General features: G+C 50.0%; 1 protein-coding gene and 1 long non-coding RNA gene across 5 annotated transcripts in view; both read left to right on the forward strand.

The window, feature by feature from the left end:
- The first annotated feature begins 1,020 nt into the window (after positions 1 to 1,020).
- The window catches only part of LOC123593515 (arachidonate 5-lipoxygenase activating protein), a 29,260-nt gene continuing 14,610 nt past the window's right edge, over positions 1,021 to 15,670 (forward strand). Inside the window, exons 1-2 of one of the 4 annotated variants that reach the window (XM_045469723.1) lie at positions 1,021 to 1,178; positions 7,706 to 7,805. In XM_045469723.1, the coding sequence (XP_045325679.1) occupies positions 1,109 to 1,178; positions 7,706 to 7,805 (170 nt within the window). In that variant the 5' untranslated portion in view covers positions 1,021 to 1,108. The remainder of the gene's footprint in view (positions 1,179 to 7,705; positions 7,806 to 15,670) is intronic. The other 3 variants (XR_006710364.1, XM_045469561.1, XM_045469640.1) reach the window with 3 other exon arrangements.
- Positions 11,057 to 12,337, forward strand: LOC123593631. Its single transcript, XR_006710423.1, has 2 exons — positions 11,057 to 11,597; positions 11,709 to 12,337. It is a non-coding gene; the product is annotated as an uncharacterized LOC123593631 (long non-coding RNA).

Raw genomic sequence — 15,670 nt, forward strand, 5'->3', positions numbered from 1 at the left:
CTGATGGCTCAGAGCCTGGAGCCTGTTTCCGATTCTGTGTCTCCCTCTCTCTCTGCCCCTCCCCCGTTCATGCTCTGTCTCTCTCTGTCCCAAAAATAAATAAACGTTGAAAAAAAATTAAAAAAAAAAAAAAAAAAGAGTTGTTGGGTCTGGGCCGAAGATCGCAGGAATCTCGCATTTTCTGTGTGGCTTCCGAGGGATTGCCATTTACACGGAGAAAACTGTCCCGTAAAATGCCAGGTCACCACCTACCTGCCCCCGCGGGCTCACTCTCACACCTTCTCTCCTCTCTTATCATTAATTACACCGAGGCCATTGCAGGAAGGTGTTTCAACAACGAGCTCTGAGGGGTCAAGCCACGGTGTTTAATAATACTTCTGTTCAAAGGTTTCCTTAAGGGTCATCTGTAACCTCATTTCTGTTCCTTATCTAAATTCTTTGGTTTAGTTTTAATTCTCTTGTTGCCTTTTTTTTTTTCCCCTTGTGGAAACAGAGATGTCAGCTGTCCCCCTCTTACTCATTCATCCATTTATTCACCCATCCAGGCCTTATTCTGTGGCTGCTACTCTGGACCCTGCCATGTGTTATGTATTCAGGGCTTTTTCCTGGGAATTCAAGAAAGCAGTGACAGCATTCAAAACACAGATCTTTTTGGTGCTCTCTAAATAAAACACAAGTTTTGTTTTTAGTTTACTTATTTTTAGAGAGCGAGCGAGAGAACCCAAGCACATTCCACGTTGTCAGCACAGAGCCCGACGTGGGGCCCCATCCCATGAACCGAGAGATCATGACCTGAGCTGGAATCAGGGGTCAGACGCTTAACCAGCTGAGCCACCCAGGTGCCCCTAAAACATAAGTTTTATTTTGTCTTCCCTTCCTGCTCGGCTTCCAAGCCCTGCTTCTCCTGGAAGGTCACACTGAGCCAGGACACTTTGGTGGCTAGTTAAAAAAAAAAAAGAAGAAGAAGAAAAAGAAGAAGTCACTGTGTAACTGTGCTGGGCCCTTTGGAAATTCTAGTGATGAAAGGCAGGGCCCTCACTTCCTCTTTCTGAGCAGCACAGGGTGTCACCAGACAGGAGCAGTCCTTGCCGGGGAGCCCGAAGCAAACATGGATCAGGAAACCGTTGGCAATATTGTCCTGTTGGCCATTGTCACCCTCATCAGCGTGGTCCAGAACGGTAAGGGAGCGCCCTCACTCAGAGGGGGAGACAAAACAGATTTTGTTTGTCAATCGCTTGAAAGTCAGAGGCTCACGCCGTTCTCTGTGTCTGTGCACACTTTTGCCCACTTTCCCCTTACTTGTATTTGTTTTCTTTTTGCTTTGAATGTATAGGATATATGCATTTATGCATGACTTTGGGGGTTTCCTTCTGGTATTTCTTGCACTTCAATGTTGGTGACTAACCATGTTTGTAAAGCCGGGGCTGCGATCTAGAAGCTTTATAAAAACCCTTACTAAAGTGTCTGCAGTCAGCGTTTTAACTATTAATTACTGTGGCCAGAGACCGGGTGGGAGGCAAGAAGCCTAGAAAGGGAAAGTGAAATACATGTTGTCTCAAGACACTGGGCTTTTGTTAAGCGCAGCTGGGCTGACTTCAGTGAAACTGACGTTACCTGTCACCTGTAGGCTAAAAGAAAAAAAAAAAAAATTGAATTTGGATAGTGGGAGGAAGAAATCACCTTATTATCATTTATCTCTGTATTGCTTCTTTTTTCTTTGGAAGAAAGAGATTCTTTGTAATGCTTTTTTTTTTTTTTTTTTCCTAGCGATGTATAGTTTTGAAGCATTTTTCATACGCATTATGTATTAACTATTAATGTAAAGAGAGAGAGGAAACATTTTTTCTTGCGCGGGGTTTGCATTTCCATCCACCTCGCCATCACTTAAGAAAACCGAGCAAGGAAGAAAGAAATACGCAAGGTACCGGGACCTGAAAAAGACAAGACCGTGTAGCATTTTCTCTTTAAAGTTCCGAGTTAGGACTGCCACAGATTCTTTTTCTAAGTATTTCCAGTGGCTTTGTGTTTTGCAGTTTATTAAGATAGAGGAAAAAGGAAAGTAACTACCAAGGGCGGCTGTTACCACTTAATGGTAATTATTGCGTGTTCACACACTGTTGTCACACTTTGGAAATTTGAATGTTTCACCAATTTGGGATCCTCTGTTATTTCCCCCCAACTTGAACCTGGACAGCGGCTGAGGATTAGCCTTCTGAGCCCTGAGTAAGGCTTCCCTGAGACCTCCCCACACCAGAGAGACCCGCTTTCCCCTGTATGTTTCCTCTGTGGAACAACAGTTGGCTGCTTTTTGACCCAACCATTTTCATGCTAAATCCACACAATAAAGTTGCAGCTCTGAGAGGGAACAGGTGAGTTGTTTAGTCTGCCATTCCTCGAGCCATTGCTATTTTCTGCAGGCGTCAGGAGCTCCCTTGGCTTTGCGAATCAGCAAGGGATTCATTTATTCAACATGCAGACACCTCCAGGGACACCCCCCCCCCTCCCGCTGCCCTTGTGGTGGTCAGAGTCCTGGCTTTATGGGGACATAGCTGTGGGGTGGGTGTCCCAGGAAAGAAAGGATAGCAAAAAGAGATGACCAGGCAAGGTCAGTAGGAAGCCTTCAAAGACCGTTCTGGTTGGGTGAGTGGGCAGTGCTTTTCCAGTGCTGTGTAGGGTCTCCCCACCCACCCTCCCCCTTGTAAATGGCAATGTAACTGACAAATACCGGTGGACCCGGGAGCCAGTGCCTTGTCACTGGCCAGTGTGGATGGGGCTAAGCTAGCTGGAAGGCTGTAGGTCACCCCGAACTGCTGCCTCTCGGTTCAGAGCTGAGCTGGGGGGGGCCGCAGGGTCTCCTGTTGTGAGAATAGAGTCTCTTCATCGCTCCCGAGATGCAGAACCCGGTCCGGGCCTGTCGAGTGGGTCCCGGGCTTTTCCCCGAGTGCAAAGCAAGCCCTGATCCGACTTGAGGGGGACGGCGAAGTTCCTAATTATTTTTGGCAGATGAGATGAAGTCTTCTTCCTTGGTACGGTGTGGAAGGGGAGATGATAGGCGGCCAAACGTCTGAGCCTTAACAGCCGCGGCGTGGGGGCCTTGACTTTTGGCAGGCCATTTCAGAGAGATGGCGACACAACACAGTGGCCTCGCTGCTAGAGCTCCAGCCGCTGATGCGGGATAAAGGCTGCCCGGTGGGGAGCTGCAAACCTGGACCAGGGTGGAGCCACCGTTTGGGGCCCGGAGACTTTTTCAGGCTCTTTTTGAAGCCACATGAAAGCCATGCTTTCCCTCTGAGGCCGAGACCCGGACTGCCGTGTGATGTGGAGACTGCTGGGTGAGGCCTTTTACTTGTGACCGTCAAATGTGCCCATGTCGGGGAACAAGACAAATCCAAACGACCCGGAAGAGAATATCTGTGCTCGCTTACACCTGGGCTTTCAGGCAAACGCAAAGGTTCAAGTGCCTGTCCCGAACCTCTCTTTGCAATGCTAATTAACCTCAAGGCTGCAACCATGGGTCCTCCTCAGAGAGTTCAGAAAATATGCAAAAACGGTGCCTCTCTCTCCCTGCCCCGCCAAATGCCACTTCAAACCCTTCCCCTTAGTTTTAAAAAATACTTCCGTGTTGTCGCCAGGCACCCTAGACGTTGTCTTTGCCCCACGACAGAGAGGTCCGGTCCGCATGTGTCCATGATGGTGTCCTGGGTCTGGTGCTCTCTGTTCACTGTGTGAGAACCTCATTTCCCAGAAAGAGGCCAGAGCCCGGCCCGCCCGCTGGAACTTCCCCCTCCGACTCTGAAACGTTGTTGAGTCATCAAGATCTTTGAACCTGTGGCCCTCTTCCAGCTCGATCCAGCAAAACACAGATCTGGAAGCACAGAGCAAGTTTCAGATACGTCGTTCCAAGAAAGCGGGGCCGGAACCACCAAAGGCTGGTTTCCCAGGGAATGCAGATAGATGCATTTCCTATAAATAGCATCCAGAGGGCCTCCGACCCCTCCTGCCGAGGTGCCAGCAGCGTTGACATGCAGAAACACGCAGGCGATACCCATGGATTTGGAGAAAGTGATTTCCATAAGCAGCCCAACTAGTTAGCTTGAGAGGAGAGGGTGAGCCGAGGGGAAGGGCCACTGAGCCCATGCACGGAAGCCTGAGTGGCAGCAGAGAAGAGATGTCCTCCAGCAGGAGAGCCGTTCCGGCCGCCCTTCTGGTTGTGGGGAAAGGCGGTGGGAGCTGGCATCATCCTCCCGCCTCAACTCTCTTCTTACCGTGAAGCCAGGAAGGGAGACATCGTGGCCCTGCTCTCACAGGGGTTTGTGAGCATAGGACAAGGAGGGCTAGAGAGCTGGCGGGGAACACCTCCATTTCCGTGCCATCCCTGGTACTCCCACCCCCACCACACACACTCGAAGTGAATCTCACGGGCACCATATTGGAAGACCCAACGGCCCAACGTAGGGTTAAATGGGCCGTGGAAACAGGACTCAGGAGGCGCCCCCAAAGCAGAAATCTTATTTGCAGCATTCTCAACAGCTCCGGCCTGGACCCTCCCGTGATAGAGAGCTCACGGCTACTGGACTCCCCCTTTCCCTTGTTAGGTGTATTGGGAGTTTGCTTTGTGTCGAGCGTGGTGCTTTGGGCTGGGCATAAGACTATTTCACTGAATCCTTGCAGCCTGTGAATTATATCTATATCTATCGATCGATCGATCGATCGATCCTATTTTACAGATAAGCAAAGTGGGGCTTGGAGAGGCTAGAACAATGGTTGGACTGAGATTCAATCCAATTCCAAAAAGTAGACGCTTATGCTACGTTTATTGCCTCAAATTCTTTTATTCAAACGCTCCCGACTCAAGAAGTGCTTTCTTACACGTGCTGAAATCTACTGCCCTGTAACTTCTATCCACTGGTCCTGTTTCTATTGTCTGGAAAAGCTTGCTGCTTCTAGGTTTACAGAGTCAGCTATCCTGTCATCAATGTATCATTTCCTTTGTGACTTGGTTTCCAGAGTCCCTTGTCATTGGGTTACACCCTCCCACCCATCTTGCCCTGAGCTTTCTAAGATGCAGACAGACGCTTCCTGTACAGGGAAACTCACTCTTCCTGAGATCCAGACATCAATCCTATTAAGATAATCACAGGTGCATTATTCTTTTGAACACTTGTTATCGCACTGCTGGCTCGTATTAACTTTGTGCCTAGCTAAGTCCTCAAGATCTTTGTATGTGATCCTGAGAAAGCTGTTTGCCTTCCCAGACTCCCAGCTTCCTCAACTGACAAGTGGGGCTACGATGACTTCCGTGCATATCTGTTGAATATATCGCACGGAGAGGCGCCCGGGTGACCCAGTCGGTCAAGCGTCCAACCTTTGATCTCAGCTCAGGTCTTGATCTCAGGGTTGTGAGTTCAAGCCCCGCACTGGGCATGAAGCCTACCCAAAAAACAAACAAACAAACAAAGCCACCCTGCAATGGAACAACCTAGGGAAAGTAGCCTGCGGTGCCCGGCATGCGGTGTGTGTGCTCTTTAGTGGTCGGCAGCCTTTTCTCTCTGTGTCTCTGACTCTGGCGCTATCTCTCTGGTTTGGCTCACCGTCAGCAGCTGGCCAAGATAAGCCTATCAATGGTCTCTGCGCTCGAGGTTTCTGTAACATGGCGGAAGATAACACGGGGGTGGGGTGTGAATGGGTGGCGAGGCGTGGGCAAAGGAAGGCAAATTCGTTCAAGTGTAGCTAAGAAGGAGGGAGAGGGAAAGCCTCGTAGGCTGGGGCAAGCTTGCTTTTTTGTTCAATGGGTAGGAAAGATCCGAGTATGTTTCTAGGGTCAAGAGAAGGAGGAAAAAAGAGAGGGAAGGTTCAGGAATTGGGGAGAACACTGATGAGACAAAGGCCCGGAGAGGCGGCAGGAATGGGCTGGAAGTCACAGGTCGAGGGCAAGCCCTGCAAACGAGGAAGGGGTCTGTCTGAGCAAGGAGAGAGAGAAGGCAGGCAGGCACGGAGAACTATAGCCACGTCGCGCTGCTGGTTGCAGAAATCACCTCTGACTTTCTTTTTTTTTTTTTTTAATTTTTTTTTTTTCAACGTTTATTTATTTTTGGGACAGAGAGAGACAGAGCATGAATGGGGGAGGGGCAGAGAGAGAGGGAGACACAGAATCGGAAACAGGCTCCAGGCTCCGAGCCATCAGCCCAGAGCCCGACGCGGGGCTCGAACTCACGGACCGCGAGATCGTGACCTGGCTGAAGTCGGACGCTTAACCGACTGCGCCACCCAGGCGCCCCATACCTCTGACTTTCTTAATACTATCTCTGCCACCTGTTCAGAGGCGAGGGCCTCTTAGGTTCTGGACCCTTAGGTTCGGAACCCTTAGGTTCTGGAAAGCCAGTGAGCAGGACTTCCTGCTGTCCTTTGTGCTAAGAAGAGACATTCAGAACAGACAGCTGTGTACTTAAACCCCGTGTGGCTGGTGGGTCCCCTGCGGGGAGCTGCAGTGTGACAGCAACAGGAAGAAAATATCCTCATCTGCCCCCTTGGATCTGAGTCCCCAGCTTCACTGTTCCCCAGTGGGGTGGCTCTGAGAATGCCACCCAACCCCCCTGAGTCACTGGGGCCTTGTCTACAAAGTGGAGACAGCATGGCCCACTCCACGGAGTGGGCACAAGGCCCATCGAGGGAATAGACGTCAGGTGTCTGCTGGAGGGTGACGCCCCCTGCTTACCAGCGGGCCCGTAGCTGCTATGCCCCAGACAGGCACGTTGCTAGGGTACGGCTGTGCTTTTGCCCAAAAGGAAACCAGAGAAGGCTTTTATTCCTATACACGGTTGATAAGGCATCCATTTCACAGCTTTTTGAGGAGGCTAATATCAAGCTGATGAAAAGGGATCCCACAGGGACCCCTGATATTCTGGAAATAGGAGCAGAGGAGTAAAAGACGAGGGGAAGGGAGAGAGACCTTCAGCCCTCCCCGCTCCATCCAATCTATAGACAGACCCTTGGCATTCTGGCTTCTCGGCAACTCCCCCCCCGCCCCCACCCCAGCCCACCGCCCCACCTTAGCGGGCTCCCTATCTACCGCTGTCCCGGTCCTGACCCCTCTGGACGCTCCCCATGCAGAAGACGGAGTGGCTTCCTGCTTCCACCACTCGCTCAGCTTATCCCTGCCAGTGACTCCTTGTGGCTCATGAGATGGGCACAAATTCTGATTTTCTTACCGCGGCTCACAGCAAGGTCACAGTCACGCCACCAAATCCGGCAGGCGTTCCTCAACTATCCTCTTCTCCAGGCCTGGGCTCACTTAGTGCTTTCTCGCTCTGTCCACCCCGTGGGCACCGCACGTGGCCCCCCACCAGGCTCTGCGTTCCCCTCCATCCGCGGCTGGGCGCACTGGATAAATTTCATCTAAGTGTTTTGTTCGCGGTTTACGGTCTGCCTCCTCCTCTGCCCCCCCCGCCAGAGCATGAGCTTCTCAGGCCAACGTCCTTTGTGTGTTTTGTTCTCGGATGCAAGCTAAGTGTCTGGCTCGTGGCAAGGCAGAGGTTAGTAGAGATAGCTGCTGAGTGAATTTCTGGCAAATGACGTTTGACAGAAGACATTCGGGGCTGTTTGGAGGGCACACCGAGGAAACATTTAATGTTCTAGTAAAATAAGGGGACAACAGGCTCATGAACGTGCCCATGGTAAACCAGATCCAAACCTTTCCCTCTGTCAGGGTTCTTTGCCCACAAGGTGGAGCATGAAAGCAAGACACAGAATGGGCGGAGCTTCCAGAGGACGGGAACACTTGCCTTTGAACGCGTCTACACTGCCAAGTGAGTTCAAACCCTGATACTGCAAACTAACAGAGTGGGGCCCTGGGCAAGGGGGGGCCTTCCTACTGGAGTGAAGGCCACCGTCAAGGCTACATGTCTGTCTGGGTCGACCTTCAGAGTGCCAAGAAGGCAGAGCTCCCAGGGACGATTGAACCTCACCTGGGTGGGGGGTGTTGGGGGCACCCTTGGTCATCTTGATAAGGGCTAGTGTTTAAAGAAAGGAATTAGGGGTAGTGGGGGCGGGAGTGGGGAGAGGTGCGATCGCCGCAGCTCCCCCGTGCTCCAGAAGCCTCTGAGCCAGTCACGTAGCCACAGCGTTACCGACTTCCTGGGGAATTCGTCCAAAGGGACTACCATGCAAACCAGCCATGCAAACTCATCGGCTGGCTTTGGAGGCAACAGGTGGGACGCGGTGGTGACCGCCTTCAGCTCACTGTCCCTTGCGTCCCCCTTGGGGGGACTTCTGGAGGTTTGCCGGGACCTTTCGTAACGCCCGCTCTCCTTGAGCAACCAGAACAAGAACAGAAAGAACAGGGGAGCTGTGCAATTCCTCCCCATCCCCCCCCCTCCCCCCGCCATTCTTTACTTTTGAATAAAAAAGCTGTTTGAAAATACCTGGGCAGCTCAGAGAAGGAGATGGGAGCTACTCGGGATGCAAATCTGAATGGACGTTATTCACACACGCGTTTTTCCTTTACGCAGAATGTATTTGAACAGCAGTTTCAGGCAGTGGCCTGTCTGCTTCTCTGTGCCTGTGACCAGGGGCCCGTCACGGGGAAAGGCTTCGGAGAGGAGCTGGCCAAGGAGCTGGCCTTCAGTCTCAACTCGGAGGTGGCTCTGATGGCCGCAGAGATCTTTCCAAAGGGGCAGTCGTGGATACCCAAGGAAATTGTCATAGGCTGATATGACAGGTCCCTTCACCCTTTCTGAGCCCTTTGCCTTTTGGGCTCGGGACTTGAGGCCACTCCCGAGTGCTCGAAGCCCCTCCAAGACCTCCCCTTCACTCGGGCCCTCGCCACCTGCGTGGGGCCCCCCCTCGCTCACACTCTGCTGTCCCCAGTAGGGTCATTCCAGCAGTCTGGTCTCAGGGAACTACCGACGGGGATATTTCTCTTTTAACATGTGGACCTTCGGGGTATCAATTCTCAGAATCAGTCGAAAAAGTTTAAAGATGCGTCTGAAGCCATTTTAGACACGGACACTTAAAGGAGCGTAGGGAACGTACGCAGGGCGCATCGCTGTCTTTGTGCTATTTGCAGGGGGAGCCGTGAGAGCGCCTCTCAGACACCCCGCGTGCGAGAGGCGCGAAGAAGGTGTCTTTGATCAGGGACGAGCCGAAACGCTCTCTGCAAACAACCCCGAAGGGCACACTGACGCTTTTTGACTACTTGGGAAAGAGAAGCTTCTTTCTGCCCAGATCTCCGCGTTATTAGCAGTTGCATCGGGTGGCTCCGTTCCGGAGAAGCCGGGCGGCGCAGGTGACCTGCGGTGGTTTCCCCGCACCTCGTGCGGAAGTTCAGTTTCCGTTTTGGCAGCAACGAAGACGAAGAGGAGACGAAGAGGAGACGAAGAGGAGGAGGCCAGGCCGTCCGGGTTTTGCCGCGTCCCCCAGGGGGGGCGCTGGCTCTGCGCCTAAGGAGTGGCTCGGCCCGTACCTGGCCCGGGGCGCCAGCCTCCAAATTGCAGAAGTCGCCCTTTGGTGGCCGCTGCGCTGCGTCATTTGGGAGGGCGGTTTGGAAGTTCCGCAAGGCTGCGGGGTTCCGGAGGGAAGAAGGCGCTGGAGGACCGCGGTGGCCCATCCCGGCTGCGCCGGGGGTCCCCACGGTGTGGGCGCGTGGCCCAGCTCCCCAAAGCCATGCGTCTGTGCTTCACCTCCGTGGGAGGAGAGCCACAAGAGTTGGGAGGAGAGGGAGCTGCAGAGCGGGAGCAGCTAAGGGGAAGAAACGGAGAATTTTCTGGAAGAGGGAGGCGGCCCAGACGCTGCTGTGGTTCTGTTACAAAGACCACTTCCTCCCTGACCCAGCTGACGGCACTCTGTGTGCCTGTGGTGGTTTGTCCAAGGGCTGAAAGATCAGGGCCACGGGCCACCACGTGCTGGCAGAACCCAGAGGCGCCAGTGTGCGTGCGTCTGCCAGGAAGTTCCTGCCAAGGGGTCCTGTGTCATAGGCACTCTTCTCTGGCCGTAGCTCGTCTGGCCCCCAAAGCACCAAAGAGGGTGCAAGCTGAGCCGTGGATGTGCAGCAAGAAAAGAACAGGGATTTAATCTTGCTATCTAAAAAAATAAGAAATTAAGCTTTGCTTGGTTTTAATACACAGGTTGAGAGCTGTGTGTATATATACCCGTCACAGGGTTGCACGATCAGATCTTCTGGTTGATGGGGTGTGAGATCATAAATGTTTCCAGACCATGGCTGTAAAGAAAAACTAGCATAAAGGATAAATGATGCTGGCGGATTGAAACGCCTGATGCAGATTTTTCAGCACCAAATATGACTGCTGAGTGATGCAGATGGTTCGAGATCGGGGGGGGGGGCGTTGATAAACGGGTATCGCGGCTGGGTGTGGCCCATCGGCTCCAACGGGGCCCCGGTTAACGGTCTACGAGGGTAGAGCCCAGTCAGGGTTTGAGAGATAAAAAGAATCTTGACCTTGACTCTGTTCACGTGTGCAAGGCGTAGTCCAAAGCCCTGTTCCCAGATGCTGCGCACAGCTAGAACAGAGCTTGATTTCTGGAGAAAAATCTCAGTTAAACTGACCCAAGATTCTTCCCCATGATGCTGGTGAGCACGGGCTGCAGAGAGGTGACGGGTCTCTGGAGAAATGTAATTTTCTACACATGTCCCATAGATTACACGTTCCTGGGCTGGTAACAGGTATTACAGAGGAGAGCAAGTTCTGTAAAACAGGACTTTTGAGAACTTCTAAGGTACTGAGGAACACTATGATTCTTGGTTTCTCCAAGAAGGGGAAGTCTTTTTTACGGACAGATACACCCCCCATCCCTTTTTTTGGGCAGATCATATCCAGGGTTTAGTGCTTCACAAAATGCATTTTTTTGGAAAATGCCACCCTAATGTCCCTTCTCCCCTGCACCTCTCAAAATCCACTTTCTTTTTTAACATTTATCTATTTTTGAGAGAGAGAGAGAGAGAGAGAGAGAGAGAGTGGGGGAGGGGCAGAGAGAGAGGGAGACACAGAATCCGAAGCCGGCTCCAGGCTCTGAGTTGTCAACCCAGAACCCAACGCCGGGCTTGAACCCACGAACCACGAACCGCAAGATCACGGCCTGAGCTGAAGTCGGACGCTTCACCGACTGAGCCACCCAGGCACCCTTCAGAATCCGCTTTAGGCTCACTTCTAAGTAGGGTGGACTTGTAAATAACTTGAAGCTAATAGTTCTGCATTGATTCCATCCATTAGTATAGCTACTATTACCGTTATTAGTGATAATTTACTTGCTTTAAGTTAACCTAAACAAAACCCTTAGTAAGTTCTCCTGTACTTATTCCCGAAGGTGGAGAAAAGCAAAAGGGAAAATCCGAGTCCTTTTCTCCATGAGCACACAGAGTGTCGTGCATCACATTGAACACAGCAGAGTGACTTGTCGACAAATCGGGCAAGTGCCTCAGAATCAGACCTGGGGAAACGAAGAGAGCCAAGATGGGTCTGTCAATTTTGTCTCGTAGAAAGAACGGCACAAAACCCTCCACAAAAGAAAATTTGGAGTAATAATAATTTGTCCGCAGGAAAGGCATTTCCACTGGGGACTGTAAGAAGGAAGACATTGGAGAGGTAACAGTCACCGTTTATGGAATGCTTGTTCTGGGCTGGGCACTGCTCTATCTCATTTTATTTTCAGAAGCCAGGGCGGTAATTACTTACGTCCCCACTCACCTCTTATAGATGAAGAAAACTGAGGCTCAGTGCACTCACGCAGCGGCAGAGTAGGCACCGGACCCAGGCTTTGTGCCTTTAAAGAGCGTGTGAACATCCATCCGGCTCCACCTCAAGGGACGGCCCTGTCACTGACCAATGCCACTTGATTTCAGCCCGGCGGTGGCTCTCTGCCAAGGAGGGACATATGCGTGGGGGGGAGCTGTGGATCGAAGACGGGTCAGAGACTCTGGATCGGAAAAAGACTGGCTTGAGCTAGATCGAGGGACAGGAGTTGGGAGTTTCATTCCAATCCAGACAGACCGTGTTTTATGAGGGACCCGGGTGACTTGAGACAACAGGCAGGAATGATTGAAGGACCGATCCAATGTCACATTACTATACCGTTCTCTCTAATGAGCAAATTCCTTAGATAATTAAGCATTTTGAAAAACTGCGTCACCCAGCCCAAACCAGTACTCAAATACAAACAAAACCGGAAGCATGTGAATGAGGAGGACGTAGGGGCGATCTTTGGCATTAATAGATCGTCAAATTGTTGGAGCCTCAGGTATTAGATCCCATTGGACATAGAGCATTATTCAATTAAATAAATAATAACGTGACCTAGTTTTCTAGGGTCACATTCTCAGTCCCAAGGCTGTGGGTTTGTTCCTCTAATACGTAATAGCTGTGGCGTTGGGGCGCTCCATAGCTGCGTACGGGACCTGTTTGTTCGCTGAGGACTTCACCCCAAATGATAAGTTGGCTCAAGGCCCCTGCCCTTCCTCCGGGTCTGATTCTGAGGCGCTTGCCGGGTTTGTGGACAGGTCACTGTGCCGTGTTCAGTATGATGCACCACACCATCAATGTGTTCGTGGAGAAAAGGACTCGTGTTTTCCCTTTTGTTTTTCTCCACCTTTGGGAATGAGACACAGAAGTACTTACCTAAGTACTACTGTGTCCGCTAGATCAGTGAAACCCCTGGGTACCCAGCAAGCCCAGCGGGGCTGTGCTCTCTCCCCTGTGCCTGTATCCCAGGGTAGGATACGCTGCTTTCTTACCTTTAATTTCATTGACCTCTCCGGTGGCGGATCTTTTGATCATCAGAGGGACATGAAACTTCCCGTGGCCAGGGACACGGCACATCCTCTCTGGGTTCTCTCCGGGGGATGGACCAGGGCTCGGCCATTCCAGAGTCCTCAATGGTACCACTGAGGCATGAGACGCTATCAGTCTGAATAAGGGTCCGTCGCCGATTTAGGAGGAAAGTCATGAGAACCAGATCAGGGAGGGTCCAGAGGAAGGAATCCAAGGAAGGAATTCGGATAAAAGGCCAAATACGCTTTGAAGAGTGCATCTTTGCTTTGCCTGTTAGTTTGAGTGACATTAGACCAGTGGTTTTCAAACTTGAGTGTGCTTCAGAGTCACCTACAGGGCCTGTTAAAACAGTCAGCCTGTTAAAACACAGATGGCGGGGCCCCACCCCTGGAGTGTTTAATTCTGTAGGTCTCAGATGGGCATTAACACTTTCAGTTTTAGCAAGTTCCCAGGTATTCCGGATGCCTGCTGATCCAGGGACAACACTTTGAGGACCACCTCACTAGCGCATCAACTCTTAAAGCTTACGTGGATCTTAGAGTTACTATCAGTCTCTTAGTGTTTCAGGTGGGAAAACTACGTCCAAAGTGATTATTTTGCCATTGACAAACAGACGGTGAACGTCAGGTCAGAGGCGAAACCTTAGTCACGTGCCTTTTCCACTCCATCGCGCTGCCCTTCCCCATTCACGCTTCCATGTCTTGTAAGGTGGTTTTTCCACGGATGTGCGTGTATTTTTTTTCTTTTTTCAAGGTTTTATCCAAGGTATAGTTAGTTAAAATATAGTGTAATATTGTTTTCAGGAGTAGAATTTAGTGATTCATCACTTACACACAACACCCGGTGCTCAACGTGACAAGTGCCCTCCCTGAATGCCCATCACCCATCTAGCCCATCCCCTACCCACCTCCCTCCCTCAACCCTCAGTTTGTTCTCATCGTAAAAGAGTCCCTTGTGATTTGTTTCCCTCTCTCTTTTTTCCCCCCTTCCCGTATGTACATCTATTTTGTTTCTCAAATTCCATATATGAGTAAAATCATAGGGTATTTGTCTTTCTCTGCCTGACTTATTTTGCTTAGCATATCCTCTGGCTCCATTCATGTCATTGCACACAGCATGAGTAATACTCCATTGTATTTATGTAGACCACGTCTTCTTTATCCATTCATCAGCTGATGGACATTTGGGCTCTTTTCATAGTTTGGCTATTGTCGATAGTGCTGCTGTGAACTTTGGGGTACATGCACTGCCTTTGAAACTGTAGTTTTGTATCCTTTGGGTAACTACTTAGGAGCGCAATCGCTGGGTCGTAGGGTAGTTCTATTTTTAACTTTTTGAGGAACCTCCATATGTTCTCCAGAGTGACTGCACCAGTTTGCATTCCCACCAACAATGCGAAAGGGTTCCCCTTTCTCCACATCCTCGCCAACATCTGTTGTTGCCAGAGTTGTTCATTTTAGCCATTCTGAGAGGTGTGAGGTGGTGTCTCATTGTGGTTTTGATTTGTATTTCCCTGATGATGAGTGATGTTGAACATCTTTTCATATGTCTGTTAGCCATCTGGATGTCTTCTTTGGAAAAACATCTATTCATGTCGTCTGCTCATTTTTTCCTCTTCCTTCCTTCCTTCCTTCCTTCCTCCCTCCCTCCCTTCCTTTCTTTTTCTTTCTTTCTTTCTTTCTTTCTTTCTTTCTTTCTTTCTTTCTTTCCTTTCTTTTTGAGGATGGGGAAGGACAGAGGAAGAGAGAGAATCTTAAGCAGTTTCCGTGACCAGTGAGGAGCCCGGCATGGGGCTCGATCTCATGACCGTGAGATTATTACCTAAGCCAACATCAAGAGTTGGACTGACTTAACCGACTCAACCTACTGAGCCACTCAGGCACCCCTTCTGCCCATTTCTTAACTGGTCTTTTTTTTTGGGGGGGGTGTTGAGTTTGATAAGTTCTTTATAGATTTTGGATACTAATGCTTTATCAAATATCTTCTCCCATTCTGTAGGCTGCCTTTTAGTTTTGTTGTTTGGTTCCTTCACTGTGCAGAAGCTTTTCATCTTGATGAAGCTCCAGGAGTTCATTTTTGCTTCTTGCGACATGTCTAGGAAGACGTTGCTACCGCTGAGGTCAGAGAAGTTGCTGCCAGGTTCTCCTCTAGGATTTTGATGGTTTCCTTTCTCACATTTAGGTCTTTCATCCATTTTGAATTTATTTTTGTGTATGCTGTAAGAAAGTGGTCCAGTTTCATTCTTCTGCACCTTGTTCTTCAGTTCTCCCAACACCATTTGTTGAGGAGACTGTCTTTTTTCGATTGGGTATTCTTTCCTGCTCTGTCAAAGGTGAGTTGACCATGTAGTGGTACGTCCATTTCTGGATCTTCTATTCTGTTCCACTGATCTATGTGCCTGTTTTTGTGTCAGTACCATACTGTCTTGATGACTACAGCTTTGTAATATAGCTAGAGGTCCCGAATCGTGATGCCTCTAGCTTTGTTTTTCTTTTTCAGGATTGCTTTGGCTATTCAGAGTGTTCTGTGGTTCCATACATATTTTAAGACTGTTCTAGCTCTGTGAAAAATGCTGGTGGTATTTTGATAGGGATTGCATTACATGTATGGATTGCTTTGGGTAGTATAGACATTTTAACAATGGTTGTTCTTCCAGTCCATAAGCATGGAATATTTTTCCAGTTCTTTGTGTCTTCTTCAAGATATTCCATAACTGTTCTACGGTTTTCAGAGTACAGATATTTTACCTCTTTGGCTAGGTTTATTGCGAGGTATCTTATTGTTTTTGTGTGATTGTAAATGGAATCAATTCTTTGATTTCTTTTTCTGCTGCTTCATGATTGGCATATAGAAATGCAACAGATTTCTGTACATTGATTTCACATCCTGCG

Source organism: Leopardus geoffroyi, chromosome A1, assembly GCF_018350155.1.
Source record: "Leopardus geoffroyi isolate Oge1 chromosome A1, O.geoffroyi_Oge1_pat1.0, whole genome shotgun sequence".
Classification (NCBI taxonomy): domain Eukaryota; kingdom Metazoa; phylum Chordata; class Mammalia; order Carnivora; family Felidae; genus Leopardus; species Leopardus geoffroyi.